Raw genomic sequence first — 19181 nt, 5'->3', positions numbered from 1 at the left:
TTGGCTTCCCACATTGCACAAATTAGAAACAAACAAACAAAAAAGCTTTTTTTTTCCTACTAGACATGCTACCACCGTGTGCAATGTCAGGTACCTAGCATAGACTTCTCTGCTCCTCTACACAGCATGTCTTGTTTCATCATTTCCCTCACACATAAAATGCATGCAATGACACTTTCCTTAGTCTCTGTTATCCCTCTGCATTTGGAGGATAATCTGGATGTGCAGTTTGGAAACTGGATCTGCTTGTGGGATCTGGGAAATAGTCACAGATGCTGGAGGGAGAATGGCAAGGCAGAGAGGGAATTGGAGTTGTGGTTGATGTATATGCCTGTCATCCAAAATGAAGATGGATCTGACCTATAACCATGCCAGGTTTAAAACACTTAGCAGTTAATTTACCGTGGCATGTGGTGGAATAAGCACATGTGTAATCAGTATCCATGCTTCAACTGGCAGGCACTAAGTTGAGGAAATGTAATTGTGCAGTAATACCAACCAGTCCTCTTTTAGTTCAGCTTGATTTGCTTATTGAGGCTGTCGCTGTCATTCTGGCAAAAATGATCCTTTGCTAGTGTAAGAGAGTGTGTGGAGTATTCAAAAAATATTCCCGGTGTGTGTATTCTTTAAGTCCTTCACTATCTTTACATTCTATAACATCTTGGGACTTGTCTGGGTTTGTTAGCCTTCGTAAGGGAAGGAAGACGAGAGTAGGAGGTTCAGCCCGCATCTTGGAAGGGGCACAAAGAACTGATTTTTCTTTTGAATAATAGCGTCATTCTCTAAAGTGTCTGGCCATGTAGGCAAGTGGCCTGATTTTCAAATGCACGCTTTGAAGCTTAAGTTTATATATTTTAAAATTCATTCATTTTTTGCTGTTCTTCAAATTATGAGTTCATCCAAAGCTATTTTTTTAATAGTTGTATTTTTGAATGATGCCAAGGGGTTTGTTTGTTTTTAACTTGTACATTTTCTTCCTGAGATTTTGAAAAGCAGCTATTTTATATTCTTTTCCTCCCCACATACGTACTTTCCTCTTTGTGATGTGCTGAGATGTACTTTTCTTGATGTCACACTAAATATACATAAGCACTGATCCATGAAAAATGAAGCTCTATTTCCCATGAGGAGGCAGTTTCTTTTCTGTAGAACATAACATTAACATAAATATCTTCAGAAATGCAAATACAGAGGTAGACTAGTCTGATACTCAGCTACAGATGTGGATGGGTTGATCCCTTTGCTTTCTAAGCAGCTGCATTGCTGATAAGTGGTGGATGTGACACTTTAAGCTTAGTAAATACAAAGGTGGTAAAATGGAAGGAAGCTGTGTGGGGAAGGTGTTCTTCAGTTTATAAATCATAATCTGAAATAAGCTTTTGATTTATGCATGGAAAGCTACTAATTCAAGGTTTGCATACACTTGGAGTTTTTTGTTTGTATTGTTGTAATCCTAATTTGTTACTGTTCTTTCTCTTTCTTGCTTCCCTCTTTTGTTCACATGTGAGAATCACAGGATGGTCTGGGTTGGCAGGGACCTTAAAGACCACCCAGTTCCGACCCCCTGCCATGGGCAGGGACACCTCCCACCAAACCAGGTTACCCAAAGCCCCATCCAGCCTGGCCTTGAGCACCTCCAGGGATGGGGCATCCACAGCTTCCCTGGGCAGTCTGTTCCAGGGCATCACCACCCTCATTGTAAAGAACTTCTACCTGTATCTAATCTAATTCTACCCTCTTTTAGTTTAAAATCACTTAAACTAAAAAAAAAAAAAAAAAAGCCATTTTAAAGCCATTTAAACAGAAAACAGTTGCAAGCACATGTAACTGTTAGTATCAAAGTTTGCTGTCTCAGGAACTATTTATTCCTGTGAATCATATAGAATGAGCTCCTGAGTGGTCCTGTAGCAGACTGAGATTCTCCACACTGAATATGTAAGGTTGTTTGCTTGTTTTTCTAATTAATCCATTAACCTTTATACTTCTTTAGATTCTCTTAAAACCTTCTGGATGTGACTAACATGTCTAGCGTAATGTGGAAGAATTCAAGGTTCATAGACTATGACAAAGAAAAATAGGTATCTCTGCAAAATTGTTAAAATGTAATTGTATATTCATGTTCTTAAGTAGCTTATGCAAGAGCATGGCTTAGTAATTGCATGTTGTTTGTTGTAGTACTTCATTTATTAAGCTCTAAACTGCTGGATCTTTAGCTTTATACAAAATGATCTGTGAAATGTTACATGATTATACTAAAGTGAGTGACCTGTTTTCTTGGGCTCGTTATCTACAGTAATTAAGATTTCATGGAAGGATATAATGGAACAATTCTTTTGCCTGGTCATTTGGACAGACTAACACAGTAGCCCATATCCTCAACCTATCTAGATACTCTAGTTTGGAAAAACAAACTTCTGAAACACAAAATACTACACGTGGGTATCGGATTTATCTGCTGACAGCTGCAGGGTGCACAAAGAACATGCAGTTGAAACTCATGAGATTGTTAATTTCAGACATTGTGTTAGGGCTGTGGCTTGCATGAGAAGGGGTGACGTTTTTCTCATTTTGCATTGGGAGTCTGGAGCAAAGTCTGTGTGTATATCTCAAGAATGTAAAACGTACCTGTTTTTATTCTGATGTATATAGACTGTCATGGTCAGGGCACAAGGATGATTGAGGTGGTATATAAATGACTTGCAAAAGTAAGGGTAGATGGGGAAATCTGTGCATAAGGGGACCGTTGAAGTGTGGAGATTCTATGAAGTATGCTAAGTGACAGTTTTATCTAAGCAAAGTAAGATGTTCTGCTTTTTTCCATGCTGGGCACGCATCTGTTTAAGTTATGGGCAGATAAATAGGCAGACTCAGATGGGAAAAGAGTGAGAAATGAAATGGGATACAATTGCATTGTGACAGCTGTGAGGAAAAATAAAACTGTTAAAACCATTTGAGCCGTCGTAATAAATAGTGATTTATTATTTTTTTTTGGATACAGCATATGTCTGAAGATTGTTGCTTTTCTTTATGCAGCTCTGCTTCCCTCAGTGAACAGTAAGATGATGTGTAGTAGGAAGAAACTCGTAGGAGGCATGAAATCCGTAGGTATAATATAAACTGGCAAAAAAAAAAAAAAAAAGACATTCAGGATCATTAATTCCTTCTAGGGAAAGATTTGCATTTTCAGAATGCTGCTGGCCAACAGCATGAAAACCACAGATAACTCTCCGTTGTACTTTATTAGCTTGTTATGATCGTATATCTGAGTTCTCTGCAACTGTTTGCATGCTTCACAAATCAGCCACTTACTACCTTGTGTCAGAACTAGCCATAAGTGGGGGAGGTGAACAAGCTTGTAGCTTGCTTAAACCTGCACAACCTGTTCTAATTCACTGGGAGTAAGCCCTTAGGACACAGGGAGATTCTTGGACAGTCACTTTGGTATCAGTTGAGAATTGCTGATGATTCTTTGTGGAAGTAGGATTGTGGAGGGATTGTACTGCTGCTGCTTCCCACGGCCTTTTTTCTTTTTTTTTTTTTTTTGTAATACAAGTAATAAATGTGAAGTCTGAGGTTAACTGTTTTTATAATATTGTTACGCTTTATGTCATCATAACAGTCTTTTTTGAATACCTGTATATGTTTTGATTGCTTAGGCATTGCTCTGATAAGAGCTTCTTTCTGTACTGCCCACATCATCAGGGCTAATAATTTCTGTATCTCCTTGGAAGGAAAATTGTGTGTGCAGTGTAGTTTTTCTTTTGGATTAACTTCTGGTACTTGGAACAGGCTGGGAAGGAGAGGTTAAATGGAAAGTGTTAGTTTGTTTTATTTCTTGGTAAGTTTACTGGGAATTACTCAGATTCAGCAGATTACCCCTATTGTGTTTGTCAAAACACAGTTGTGTGGTGCTTCTGCTAAATAGCCTCAGAGGAAATTGGGAATGCTAAGAATGCTTCCTGCAATAATTCTGAAAGTATCAGTCACTTTGGTAAGCTAGAGCGTTGGGAATTCTTTTCCACTTTTCTGTTGTGGATTTTTTGCCAGCTGAAATTTATTGATAGCTTGCTTCCCTGAAAAGTCATTGTCTAATCGTTGTCTGCCTTCCTACTTTTTTTTTTTTTCTAGGAGAAGGAAAATTTCTAAAGCCTGCCCTGTATTTTTCCGACTTTATTGGTGTCAGTGTAGTACCCATTATAAGATTAGTGGCATGAGCTGTTTGTTTTGGAGAAGGAAAATTAATATTCGTATTACTGAAAATGTTAGAATTGCAGGGAGGAAAAAAAAAATTAGTGCTCTGCAAGTAAAATAGCTGCAAGCTCTGCAAGTAAAATAGCTGTTAGAGTGCACAGTTGTGACCTAAGAGTCCAAGAAGCTTCTGGTTGTTCTCCCATGGCATTGACAGCTGAAAAAAGCTGAGCTAAAGCTGTGAAAACTCATGCTCAGCCAAAATCTGAATTGCAAGCTAGAACTGTAATAGAAAAAAATACTGCTTCAATTGTCCTCCAGGAGAGAAATCTTTATCTGGAGGAACTGTGGTAAAATAACTCAGGAGATTGACTTCTCAAACTGTTCTAGGAAAGATATTGGGATGGGAATTAAGGGATGGAGGAAGGAATGGGAGGACAAGTATGAGAAGGAGATAAATGAAGGATGTAAATAGGGCAAAGTCTTGGGCCTTATACTGGTGGTGGGAAGTGGAATGTGGAGAGAAAAACATACAAGTGACAGACACAAGCAGGGGTGATTGCCTGTGAAAATCATTGGTAGAAAACTTCAGTGCTGCAGATGTTTGCACACCAGGGGTTCCTGTAGTGCTAGGAATTTTTTACATTTTTACACCTACCTGAATGGTGCAGGAAGAGTTCTATCTTCTCAGCATGGTTCTTGAGTCCTTTTGAAGTAGTGGAATTTGGGGTGGTAGTCACTCAGCAGCTGCCCACATTCTTTTTTTGTTTGCTCTGTGAATCAGGATTAACACAAATCCATCTGAGATTTACACGCACACACACACCCCAAACATGAGGTACAAAATTGGGAAACTTTTGAATTGCAGAAGTTGATACTAGGAGGCAGTAATGAAAGTAGGCTTTTTCTCTGGCTTTATTAGGTGGACATGATTTGGAGAGCCCTCAGTAAAACAGGAATGAAAATACTAGATAGGGATAATTTCAACAAACGTGTATGGAAATAGGGAGGTGACTAAGCACCATTTAGTTTGTTAGCTTCCTGGACTACTGTTTGTTGTACCTTTCTGTTTGGATGGCTCAGAGGGGAAGAGAAGTTGAAATGAGCTAGAAATAGCAGTAGAAGCTTTACATATTCTGAGGTGTGGCAAAGCAGAGAAACACAACCCTGCTCTCTGCACCCACCTACCCAGCTCCTGGCATCATCGAGAATCACCAAACTGTTAAGATTTGGGGAAATGTAGCTTGTCTCCTCTGAGTAGGAGCTAAATTCAGCATTTATCTGAATGCTGAGTAATAATCCTAAAGCCTTTAGAAAAATTGGTTTGTAGAATTACTAGCACTTATAGCCACTGCAGCTTTACTGAACTTTACTGAGGATGGGCATCTTCACTCACAGAGGGGACTGTCATGTATGAGTTTGGAGTAATTCCTAAAACACATTTTTTGTTTTTGTTGTTTAGCCATTCTAACTTCTCCCTAACAATTACATCATTAATGCTTAGTTAATATGTTGTTGTGGCCTCTTTTGGAGTTCCAAAGAATTGATCAAAATATGTTTTTTGAAAAATGAAAAAAAGTAAGCTTCAGAGTATCTGCTGAGTTCAGTTTTGTCTGAGTGACATAATAAATCTGTGACACGTGCACATCAGGTAACTGCTCTTTCAGTATCTCTAACAAACGTCTGCTCATCTACTTTTTAAATTATCAAGAATGTTAGTTCAGTATGAGCTGAGTGTTTGCTAGCAAGTCTTTTAACTAGTATTTTCTATGGTACTACCAAATTGTAAATTGGCAGACATCAAAACACGTGCCCTACTTTTGAATTGCTATTCTGTGTTCTCACACCTGTGCTTCCCTAGCATATTATATTTTAGTCCTCTTCTTTTTCTTTGAAATTTAAAACCAGTTACTGTTTGTCTTACTGTTTTGCTGTTACTTCAGTCAGATACAATCCACATATTGTTGGAATGCACCAAACTCCACATTCTTTGGTATATTGATACTGCTCTGCTGTGTTCTCTTCTTCTCTTTACAATACAGCAACTCAGGGAAATATCCCTGGAGAGAAAAAAGGTCTGTTCACGTAGGGGCTTTCTCTCTGAGATTAGTAAAAGGGTGATTGAGAATGCAGGTAGAAGGGATATTCATTAGAGAAAAGGGGGATGCAGGTAGATTTCATGAAGCAGTGTTTCTCAGACTTTTAAGTCAAAGGATTGTATGAGAAGGAAAGGAAAAAATCCCTTATAGTTCTTAAAAAATGACATTGTTTATGTGGTTAAAAGTATGTGAAGTTTTTTTTTAATTAAAAAAAAGTTTAGTGGCTAAATATATTGAAGTCTCCAAGTTCAGCTGTTCTTAACATAACCTTTAAACATCCAGGCAGCAGTGTCTGTACACTTAACTGTAGTTTATCTTCTTCGTTCAAGTCCAATATTGATACTGTACATTAAGACTTCTTGGCATCCATATTAGTGTGTAGAAGCTATTTAAATGTAATGAAGTTATTAGAAGTAGATTTCTTCTAATTGTTTAACGCATAATGAAAACTTCAGGTAATCAGTGTCTGTAATCTGAAAAATATGATTTCATATTTTCATAGCATGTGGGGAAGGATAGGTTACATGTAGAGATATCAGAGGTAATTTGATAAAAGTGAAGATATGCTCAAGGTTAATGACCTATCAGGCAGCATTTTATGTACTGACTGTGGTAATAAAAGTGAAAGCAAAAGAAAAAACCTTGTCACCCTTTTTCTTGGCTTTTGAATATGGTGGAATTTATGTAATACATATGTGTTGACTTAAAAGTTGAGAAAATTTACTATTTTAAGTGTCTGTGTAGACTGAGAGACTTGCCTCATGTTCCTTACTAGAAATTTATATCCATTGAAAGTAAAAGCCTTTCTACATAAATTTCAACATCTGTAGTTAATTGGTTGCCTTCATTTTTTCCTGTTTTTTTTTTTTTTTTTTTTTCTGTGCTTTCACTTTGCTAGATTTTGTGCTGTTGGTTGGCAAGTGGAATCTAAATTATCTAGCACAAATAAATTGACAGAATGCAAAATTTGTAATTTATCTTGTTCCATGTGCTCTTTTGTTGAACTAGATTTGTAATTAACAGAGATCTCTTTCAGGTAATATTGAGTTGGAGGACTACTGAATTCAGCATCTGCTTTTTCATGCAGGCATGAGCTTATTTTGAGATAATTAGACTCTGCCATTGATGTAATAAAGCTACTAAGAAAACTCTTAGTTAAAAGCTAGCATGGAACCTATTAATTTTCCTGTTGAACTCAGTACACAGTGTAACAAATGTGTCATGAAGTTTTTTGTTATTTGTTTGCAGTGATCTGTTGGGAATCTATAGAATATGCTTTTTCTTACAGTAGGCTTTTTGTCAAGTACAAACATTTTGTAGTTGGCAGGACTTTTACATAAATGCTTCTTTAAAGGAAAAGCTGTTTCATAAGTGCCTTTTCTACGCAGTTTATTCCCCAGATATGCCTTCACGGCTTCCAATCCAAGACATCTTTGCTGGACTGGTTACAAGTATTGGCACAGCAATACGATACTGGTTTCATTATACACTTGTGGCCTTTGCATGGTTGGGAGTAGTACCTCTTACTGCATGTAAGTATAAATTTTTTGCCTTGTAACACTCTTATATACAGAAGAACGTGTTGCTTGCTGCAGAAATATTTTGTGTGGCCAAAAAAAAAACCACAACAAATAGTTCAAAGACATATCCAACTTACTTTCACTCAGAAATTCTAGCTATTTGACTCTTGAGCCAGCCCTGCAATGCATTTAAGGTGTTGAGATAGGACAAAATGCATAAAGGGGCTTTTAAACTTTTGTTTCCCTAAAATGCATCTTCAATTATCATCTCTTAAATCTGCATGGAAGTTTTAATTTGATACTCTTTATTAACATTTAGCTAGAAGAAGAACTGTCTTTTTTTTCTAACAATTAAAAATGAAAGTGCAAATTTTCTGTTGGTATGAACATTATAATTCTTTATAGTCGTAAATAAAGTGAGCAGTGAAACTGCATAGAAAAATTAACTAAAGGCCTATAGATAGTAAAAGAATTTGGCAGAAAAAGGGAGGAAGTTTAAGTTGCTGCAATATCTAGTTTGAAATTTACTTTTCAAATACAAACATTTCAACAAGGTAGAAATACCAAGAGGATGAAAAAGAAGGGAAAAGGAATACAGTGTTCAGTGAAGGAAATGATTGGAAAGGCATCTCGACAAACAGAGTACCCCTTGAACAAAAGAGCAGGAAGCCGGTAAATGAACCTCCCTAGACAGTTTCTCAGTATGTTCTGTGCTTTTAGTAGTAGCTGATGCTGGCTTAGTTCGAAAGTAGCACAGTAGCAAGGTCAGCTGTAAAAAGGTGATCCTGTTTCTGCAGCCTGTCCTTTCTGTGCAAGAGAAAGAACTTCTCTGGACATGGAGTAAACAAGATTACAAACTGCCCTAGACCAAAGCAAAAAATATTTTCAAGTCTTTCCATGGCTGATTCTGAAGTAGGCTATACATATGGGTAAACTCGTTTTAAGATTGTGACTGAAAAATGGCAGTAAAAAGCTAACATTAACTAGTATTAAGTGACAAAGCAGTGATCTGAAACACCTAGCCAAGAGTTTCACCATTTCATTATCGTGATACAAAATGCGTATGCAGGTTCAAAATATGATTGAACAAATCAATAGGAAAGAAATCCAACAAGGATTAATTAGCACAGGTATTTTGGCAGTGAAACATGGGAGAATGTACTGAGGAAGTATACTGAGCAAGTACCTTTAACCTGTTTCCATACTCTTCCTTAGGCGTTTGTTGATGTGACCAGTGTTGGAGACAGGTCTAATTGAATATTGGGTCTTACAGCACGGCAGTTCTTTTAATGTCACCTCATCAAGTACAGCTTTGTTCCATGTGTCGTATGTGGTCTTGAGTTCAGCTGACACACCGGAAGTTAAGATTTTTGCTTGTGCTACAAGTTATTTAGAAAGTCAGGTGAAAAGAAGGTACCTGTGATCCTTCCCAAATGAGGTCATAACCAGAAACAACTTCATACCATGCTTGTGTTTCTGTTTTGCAGGTCGTATCTACAAGTGCTTGTTTACTGGCTCTGTGAGCTCACTACTGACACTGCCATTAGATATTCTGTCAACGTGAGTACTTCACCAGTTTGTTACAAATTGCCTTCCTCATCAGATAATGGTGAAAATGGTCCCTCAGTGTCCTTCTCTTCCAGCTTTTTATCTTCCATTGTCTTACACTAGGAACTGTCCATTTCCCTTTGCATAATGGGATGTTTGGCACTCTGCTTTACAGCACAAATCATTTCAATTTGAAGTTCTGTTACTCGATAGCTTTGGAGATGGAAAGCTGGGTTTATAAAATGGGTCCTGGTTAGTGGCTTGAAGATCTATATGTGATGTTAAGAAAACTTACGTGGCAAAATTGTTTAATTATTAAAAATAATAATAATAATAATAATCTCCTTTAAGTACTTCTACAAGATTTTATAACAGTATAAACCCAATGCTACATAGTAGAATGTTAGTATATATTACTATGTATAACAGTGGTATACTGTTTGCTTTGCTCCATTTTTATATTCTGAATTTTATCTATTCTGAATTTCTCATGTAATAGAGTTTTTTTATCTGTTTGCATTTTAGTTAGCATTTATATTTTAATGTTTCAGTCACCATACATTGTTGAGTATTGTCCCCTTTTGTCTTTTTTAAATCAATATAATTTAAAGAACTACTAAATTATCAATACAACAGAATTTCAGTTTTTTTCTTAGATCTGTTTTTTTTCATTCTCTTAAACCTGAGGAAGTGAAACTCGGTTTGATTAGAATCACTTGCTAGTTCAGCAGATGCTGAATGAATGTCCTGTCTTGTTTAGATAATTCATCTCATTTTTTTGTTTAAGTTACCTGCAGTTGAGCTATTTGATTTTTAGGCACTGGGGCGTGTTACATTTCATTAATTTTTGATAGTCGGGAGAGATGCTCACTTGAGCATGTCTCTTACAGCCTATGGAATCTATATTTAGGGAGAGAATAAAGGATTCAAAGTTTCACACGCTATTAAGATTTGACACATATTTCTTTGACAGAGTCTATTTCCATAGCATCTCATGTCATCTTTTCATTTCTGGTCCCTGTGGTATTAACCGTGTCGTGCAGGCAAAAGTGTTTGTGTGGCTGCGTGGAGAGTCAGGCTGATACTTCACAGGGGAATGGCAAAGTACAGTGATAGCATATTTCTTCCTTATTTTAAATGAATTAGTGTCATCAGGCTGTTCCCTGAGCAAATTCACTGTGGCTAAAGAGTAATGCAAGGGTGGAAATAATTGGGAAGGGATACCCTGAATAGGCATGAGGGTTATTTAAGTTAATTTAAGTACCTATTGCATTATTTGGAGCCTAGTTTCAGCTAGCTAACTGAACTTTGTTTTGCTCCTGCTTTACAGTTAGATACGACTTGATAGATTAGGATTTTTAAAGTGCATTGTGGAACAGTAAATGTCTGGTGTAAAAGACTACCTGAAAAGTAGAGTCAAAGGCAAACCCAACAGTTCCATTTGTTTGGTTAGGATAGCTCAGCAGATAAAATGTTTCAGTGGATGAAATTATGCATCTTGCCATTTAGACAGATCTTTTATTGTATTGAATCCAGATTCTATATCTAGAAGGAATAACTTTGATATAGCGATTTAGCTTACTTAGTGACAATTGTATTTCATTTGCATACCTTGGAAATAGTTTTTCCTGAGCTACACTTGAAGCTTCTCTTCATCTTGTGTCACCACTTGTTTCTGAGGAATATTTCTGTTTAAACAGTAATTTAATTTTGAAAGCCAAACTAGAGGGAAATACAACGTTTTTCAAATCAGTGTTTGTCTTGGCGCTTAAGATCATTTTTATACAGGTACTTAGAACCTTCCTAAATGAAACCTCCTTTGAACAGATTTTTAAAAACTAAATAAAATTACATCTACATGGTTTCTTTACCTCGATAAACTAATAAAACCAACTTTTCACACAAATGTATGCTTTTGTTGATTTGAACTAGGAATATCTGTGTTAGTTAACAATGACTAAGTGCAGTCTTAATAAACATTAATTATAAATTTATTTTGCTTTTCTCTCTTTATCAGGGAGAACTTACTGGCTGACTGTCTGCAAGGTTGTTTTGTGGTGACATGCACTCTGTGTGCATTTATCAGCCTTGTTTGGTTACGTGAACAGATTGTCCATGGAGGAGCACCACAGTGGTTGGAACAAAATCAGCAGCAGCCACTCAATGGTGTTGGTCAACAAAATGAGGTAAAACTTAACTGCCCAGTAGTTCATAATAAATTCAGGAAATATGTTGATGTGAATAAAAAACACTCAGGCTGGGCCTTGTTCATTTGTATAGGTCCTTGATCAGAGGGTGTAGAATATGGAGGCAGATTCATCTTGTAGTATTGAGTGACAGAACAAAAACTAATAGGCACAAATCAAAATAGGAATTACATAACGCCTTTTTTACTGTAAGGGCAATCTGCTGCTGAAACAGGCTGCCTAGAAGAGGTGATGGAGTTACCAAAAACCATATGTAAACAGCACTGAGCAACCTGCTGTAGCTGATTTAAGTAGGTGGGATGACTAGATGACCTCTAGAGGCTACTCCCAACCTCAGCTCTTCTGTGAAGAAGTCTTGAATGTCTCTCTTTTTTTTTTTTTTTTTTTAAAGAGATAAATTGTTGCTTCTCAATGCTTACCTAAATAACTAAATACTATTTGTTACACTTTTTGTTTTTCCTGGATACAAAATAAAGTATAGAGAGTATGATCAATTTACCTGAGTGCTAGTCACCTGTTTCTGCAGGCTCAGGCTGTTGCAAATGGTGGTGTTGAAAATGCCGTGCTTGATCAACCTGCTAACCCAGCTGCTGAGAATGCAGTTGTAGGCGAGAACCCTGAAATTCAAGAAGAACAAGTAGATGAAGAAGAGGAGGATAATGAAGATGAAGAAGATGCTGTAGTAGAAGATGCAGCAGATGCAAACAATGGAGCACAAGGTAACAGGTGACTCAAAACAGTAATGTTCTAATTTTTTTTAATATAAATGAAACTTGAAAAATCAAGCTGTCGTAACTCAAGGAAGCTAATTGTATAACTTCCCACTTCTTATTATTTACCTTTTGGTTTTGCAAATTTCATATATTTCTTTTGAGTATTAAAGCATTTGCTTGCTGAAAAGCTATCAGCATTCGTGAGTTGAACATTACGCACATAAGCCCTTTTGTTCATTTAAAGCATAGCATGGAGTAGTTGAATCTGGTTTGGGGTGAGTGGCAGCTGTAAAAATGTTTCTTGTCTCCTCAGATGACATGAACTGGAACGCTTTGGAATGGGATCGAGCAGCAGAAGAGCTTACTTGGGAGCGAGTGAGTAAGAATAACTTCCGTGACTTATTTCTACATATTTCTCTCTGATTTATACTTGAAATGATTTGCAGTATTTCTGTAATAAAATCCATCAGGGATATATTTGGATACTGTTCTCTAGTGTGAAAACTGGTAGTAAGAGTCCTCTACAAACCTGAAAAGGTCATTGTATTAGAAATAAAATATAACTATACCCTTAAACATCAAAAAGTCATTTCATTGATGTGTAGTTCAGTAACAGCTTAAAATCTATTAGCAGAGACCTTTCTGAAGTCTTCAATTTGGTGAGGTTTAGAAATCAATTACAGTTCGGATTAAAGATGCTAGGTCAAATGAACAGTGCGTTGTGTTGTTGATTATAGTTTAATACTTCTATATTCATGAAAGTATCGATAACATCAAAACTAGTAAAGAAACCTGAAATTTTGGTTAGGTACTTTATGTATTTGAAAAACACAGATATACTTCATAAAAAATGATGGAGCATTTTAATATAATACTGCTTCTCTTTTGTTTATGGATCAGAGGTCCCATAGTTAGACATGAGATGTACGCTGTAATCAGGCAGCAGTGTAGAGGCTCAAGAATTAGATCAGATATTGATCTAAGTGGCTTAGATCAATATCTGAGCTCAAAGCTCACTGCACACAACAAAATCTACCTGAAGATAGATGAAACGGCTTCATTTCGTTTACCATTACCACTAGTGCCCAAGGCAGACAGTTGTTTGTTACAGTTGTTGCCTTGAACAAGGTCAAGAAATTCAAGTTACATCATGAGGGACAAGCAGCTAAGTACCAAACAGCCACTCACTCACAACCCCCAGGTGGAGTGGGGGGGAGAATAGGGAAAGTGCACGAACTGATGGGCTGAGATAAAGACAGCTTACTAGGTAAAGCAAAAGCCATGCAGACAAGCAGAGCAAACCAAGGAATTTGTTGCTGTTTCCCATCAGCAGGCAGGTGTTCAACCACTCCCAGGAAAGGAAGGCTCATCATTAATGCATGATGTCTTCTTGAGAAGACAATCATCATTCTGAATGTCCCCACCTTCCACCTTTTTCCAGTTGGCTGTTATTGCTGAGCATGACGTATGGTCTGGATTTATCTGTTTGATGAGTTTGAGTCAGCTGTGCTGGTTGCATCCCCTTCCAGCTTCATGTGCACCCCCAGCCTCCTTGCTGGCAGGGCAGCACAAGAAGCAGAAAATTCTTTGACTCCGTAAGCACTGCTCTGCATCAACTAAAACCATCAGCTTGCTATCACCACTACTTTCATCAAAAATCCAAAATACAGCATCGTATAAGCCTGTATGAAGAAAATTAATTCTATCCCAGTCAAAGTCATGTCAGGGACAGGTTGTGATCTTTGCATATATCTAATGGAAAGATGCTTAGCTTGTTTGGAGAGGTATTCAATGAAAAAGAGCATACATACACTCAGGTTTCTGAAGCCCTTTATTGCGTACGTCAAGAGGAAAGTCTTAATTTTGAACTTAACTTATGTTCTAGGAAATGTTGATATATTCCTAATGGAAAATATTTTGATGTCTCCACGAATATATAAATACATTTTAGGAAAGTTGCGGAACCATTTCTAATCCTATTGCTGGCATAGGCAATAGATCTCTAACATTTAAGATCAAAAGCGGGGGAAGGCTTCTCTGCTGTTTCATCTTGTGAAAATAACATGCAAGCTTTCTGAATTTTCAAAAGTCTCTCTGCATCTTTGTTTACTTGGTACAGTATGTACAACTTGTAGCACAAAACCCTGGAACAAGTTAGCTTTGAGCCTGGAACCTTATAGCAGTAATCATATGAGTGTCAGGACTAAAATAGTAAAAAAACCCTTGAAGTGTGGAGAAATAGACTTCCTATTTTTGGCAGTTCTGTGGATGCTTCCTCTAAGAGCTGTGCAGAATGATGGTGGATTTGTTTCCTGTCTTCCCTAGCTGTAAACCAATTCTGTTCTAAATTTAGTAGCATACAGAATAGCAACATTATCCAGTTACTAGTTACTTTTTGCATCGAAGGTTAAAATAATACTCTTCCACTTCGCTCAGTGAAACATAAGGTCATATTTTGAAACTAGGAAGCAAAATAAAGTTGTTTCTTGTTTTAATACCTTATTGTTTAGGTGATTTTTAAATAGTTCAAACACTAAAATTTCTTACAGAATTTAACAAAGACTTTTGTATTTATAATGTCTTGGATAGAAGTAGCCTTATAAATTAGGTGGTTACGTGGGTGGTTTGTCATATATAGGTACATATATATTAAGATAGTCTATATGGTTATCACTGCCTTTCATCAGCTAAGTATACTGTATTTAATGAGAAATTAGTTTCTACCTTCATCATTAAGAATTTGTCTCTGGATTTTGTTGAGTGAGCAATAGAAAAACTCTTGACTATTGGACATTAAAATTAGAGTGTAAAAGGCTTCTGTGATGCCAATATTAGACATGTTACTTGCATTTTTCTGATGTATAAAGATAACTTTCTTATCTTCACAGATGCTTGGGCTTGACGGATCCCTGGTTTTTTTAGTAAGTGAAATCTTGCATTTCAAGAATTTCTATAACAAGCTTGTCTTAAAAAAAAAAAAAAAAAAAAAAAAAATTATATTTGAAGTCCTCATTTTCATTTAATGTAGATTCTTTAAGGAGATCTTCATGTAATATCATGACCAAGCAAATTGTATATTTTTAGGAGTTTCACTTTGTTATTATTGAAGTAGTGAAGTAGTGCCCTCATTTTGCCTTCTCTAGTTTGCTTTAATACCAACAAAATAGCATCAGTGATTTATTTTTTTTGGTATACACCAGATTTTAAAATGTAAAATATTTAGTTCTGTTTCTTGACTTCGTTGGCTTTTTTTTCTTACCCCCTAGATTTTTTTCCCTGTTGCATGTTATTTTAATTGATATCAGTATTAAATCTTGTTTAAGATCTTCACAGTAATTAGCATAATGAAAATTATATCTTTTGAATTGATTCAATTTTTTTTTCTGGTTAAGAAAATTGAGCAAAGCATTCCTTTAAAATTGGCTTTTTAACACTTGTCTGTTGGTGAGCCCATGTTGATTATCTCCTTGACAAACTCTTAGGTACAATGCATATCATCTAGTGGGCAGTTTCTTACAGTTTACTTCTAAGATTGTCTCTGCTGCCCATCCCACCTGCTTGCTGGGGATACCAAACGTTGAGTTCAGAGGGAAGGGAGTGCAGAGTCAATGGCAACAAACTTTAACTAATCACAGTTACATTCGTCAGGTATCATCTGATAGATCTCTATTTTAAAAACAGAAGCCTTTTATATTTTAAAGGGAACAACAAGTTTTGCTGTCTTCCAGCGGTGTAATTTTTGCTTTATTTTGTGCGCGAAATAAATAGAATTCTTAAATATTAATCTATTTACTACATAATTTAGTGAATAAACATCTCATGTTTGAAATAAAGTAGCTTACGTGATTAGTAATTGATCTCAGTAATAATTAAAATTCCGGTGTACTTACAGCTGAGTTCACATCTTAGCTAAAAGTTCTAATAGTGCTATCAGTTCTAGAGTTAATGTTGTCAGTTTTGTTGATAGGTTTCTTTTTACAAACTAATTGTTAAAACTCAAAAGAAACTTTTCTTATTTATAAAACAAATATTCACATACATTTTGTGTAACTGCTTTTAAAGGGAACAATTTATATTGATTTTAAAATTAAAGTTTTTTCTGTAAAAATAAAAATGTTAAAGCCAAATGCTAATGTTCTTATCCAGGTATGTGTCCATGAAAAAAACAGATGTTTTCATAATCTGCCCTAACATGAGATGTGCAAGTTCTGGTAATAAGAGAGAGTTAAAATATGTTTAGATAAAAACAAGAAAGTGAAGTCGCTTTTTTTAAAATGACTGACATTTATGTACTGTTTTCTTCTTCCCTTCCTCCCCCATACTCCTTGCAGGAACATGTCTTTTGGGTGGTATCTTTAAATACATTGTTCATACTTGTGTTTGGTAAGTATCATTTGCTCTTAGTTTAAAAAAAGTTATTTCTTTGTAAAGTAATAATTCAGCCTAATTTTAAAGCTAAACAGATGTCGTGACTTTTAAAAATAGAACCACAAATGCACTCAGAATACAAATAATAAATCTTCATTGCTTTTAGCATTATCATTTAATTCCTTTAAGTGTTTAGTTTGAAATAGGAAATCTAGCAAAAATTTAATGATGTCAGCTAGATCAAAGGAAATAGCATTTTTGGAATACTGGTAAATTAGAGGAGGAACCTCATGGAATTTCATTTGTGAGCAATTAGGAAAGAGTTGGGTACGTTTCTTTTTATAGTTTTCCTTAGATACAGGCACATCACTTTTTAGATCAAGAATCCATTTTTGGAGCTCGAAACTGAAAGGAGAAGGCAGGAAGAATGTAGCTGGCTCTGTAAAGTTGTCAAATATAATTCCATTTTGTGTCCTAGACAAATACTGAACAGCTTTACTTAGTTCATACAACTAAATTAGTCTGACTTTTTTTTTTAGGCAGGTGGTGCTAACAAATTTAGAAATGTGTATTTTTTGAGATCCTCCTGAGAGGCATTAGACTGTGGTTCAGCTTCAGTTCTGTTTGTATGTTGTACCTCAAGTGACATTGGAGAATAACAGTCCTTCGCTGTGCCTTAATTTTGCCTGATTCACCTCTGCTACTGTCTTTCTGAATACAATGGTCAGGCTCATTTGTGCTGTTAATTTGACACAAGTTTGTATAGAAGCAGCATTATTTTACATGCAGGGTAGGTCATTTTATAGTCTTGAAGAGATACTGGAAGCAAAATTTCATTTGCTCTTAATTACCATCATAAAAGTAGGTTGGTTATGATGCCTTTTTTTTTTTTTTTTTAAGTGGTCTTTCTTGGCAAAAGACATAGAGCTTTAAAAACTGAAGCCATACTGTAGATAGGATATTTTCCCTTTAAAGTAAAGCTCACAATACCAAACCAGTGATTTGAGCATTAAGTTACTGAAACAAATGAGATCAAAATAAAGTAAAAAGAATCATAATATAAATTTTAATTCACTATAAACTATAACTTTTCTAACAAGAATGTAGGAATACACTTGAGTTCTTTCGTTCTGACAACTACAGATTAAAATTAATTATTAATTGGCAAGCTTTTATTTGCTATGAAATTTAGGCTTTTTCATAGCTGATAACTCTGAAATACCTACATCTTTTATTTAAATTTAAGAACAGCTGAATAATAAGAATAATCACCAAAGTTGTCATATAGATGGTTTTTCAGTAGCTTGGAATGTGTTTTTCAGATTGGAGACTAACAGAATAGAAGGTGAATGACTTTCCAGAGCAAGTGAGACGGAGATCTGGGAATTTAATTTGTGTCTCAAACCTATTTCTAGTATCTTCCTCGCTAAGTAATGCTGCCTAACTTGGAATTGCCAAATCTTTAGTTGTTAGTTTTCACAGTCGTGGTGAGTTAAGTGTCACAGGAAGTACTTACTAGTAGATAAAACAGAGGGAAAGAATTTGGATCTTTGGAAAGAACGTTACTGGTCCAAAAGTTCTCCTGTGTTGTTCTCTTCAAGTTGATTATGTTTTGAGTTAATTCTTAAGTGCTGTAGCTCATTACAGTACTCAGAGGGATTCCTTCATGTTTCCTATTAAAAAGGGGCTATTAAAACTTCTCTTTTAAAGAAAGTTATTTTAGAAAACATGATAAACTGTGTACTGTAATCTCATAAAACATTCAAAATAAAAAACACATGGCTTCAAAGTCATGAATTTCCTGTATGTAGGAGTTGTAGTTATGTTTTTTCATCTGACTTTTCTCCTGTTCTCACTGAAGAATTTGAGGCCTCTGCCTATCTTTCACATTTTTGCCCTTCCCAGTAACTGATGAGTCTTTTTTTATTTTTTTGAAAGGGCCTTAGATTAACAGTTTCTGATTGTTGTTGAAGGTAGTGCATGTCCTGATAAATCTTTTTGCAGTTTTTTAATATGTTGGTTTGTATAGAAACGAGGAGAAGAGAGAAAATCATTATGCTTTTCGTTTAGGGATATGTTTGGTCTACAGTAGTACACAGAGTGGGTTATCATAGAATCACTTAGGTTGGAAAAGACATCTGAGGTCACCATTGAAGGCAGAAGGCAAAAAAGAAGGTTATAGACAAAAATGAATGCAAAATAGCCAAAAAATGCAGTTATTGCTTCTCTTTTACTTTCTTGTTACATCCCTCTAATCCCATAGGAAAGTCAGCTTTGAACTCTTGAGTCCTTTGGAGCTTAGTTAGACCACAGAGTGAGCTAAAATGATTGTTTGATCTTGTTACAAATGCAGAGATGTCTGGAAGCAGTGAAAGTACTGTGTGTTTGAATTCGTTCCTTCTGAGACCTCAAAACTGGCAAGAGCGAGTTCTCAGGAATGGTGATAGTTCTTAATACAGTAATTCAGGGTAGAAGTAAAAGCCTGAGATGCTCAGTTTCTCTGTATCCCTTCGCTGGACTGTTGTTTCTCCTTGTCAT

At 35.9% G+C, this 19181-nt stretch overlaps 1 protein-coding gene across 2 annotated transcripts in view; it reads left to right on the top strand.

Moving 5' to 3' along the window:
• MARCHF6 (membrane associated ring-CH-type finger 6) overlaps positions 1-19181 on the top strand; it is a 45911-nt gene that overhangs the window by 5997 nt on the left and 20733 nt on the right. For both annotated transcript variants that reach the window (XM_084508647.1, XM_084508646.1), the window contains exons 4-10: positions 7676-7819; positions 9295-9367; positions 11373-11541; positions 12089-12281; positions 12589-12650; positions 15164-15196; positions 16607-16658. In XM_084508647.1, coding sequence (XP_084364773.1) covers positions 7676-7819; positions 9295-9367; positions 11373-11541; positions 12089-12281; positions 12589-12650; positions 15164-15196; positions 16607-16658 — 726 coding nt within the window. The remainder of the gene's footprint in view (positions 1-7675; positions 7820-9294; positions 9368-11372; positions 11542-12088; positions 12282-12588; positions 12651-15163; positions 15197-16606; positions 16659-19181) is intronic.

This window comes from Aythya ferina (genome assembly GCF_964211825.1).
Source record: "Aythya ferina genome assembly, chromosome: 2".
NCBI lineage: Eukaryota > Metazoa > Chordata > Aves > Anseriformes > Anatidae > Aythya > Aythya ferina.
This window is presented reverse-complemented; position numbering and strand designations above follow the sequence as displayed.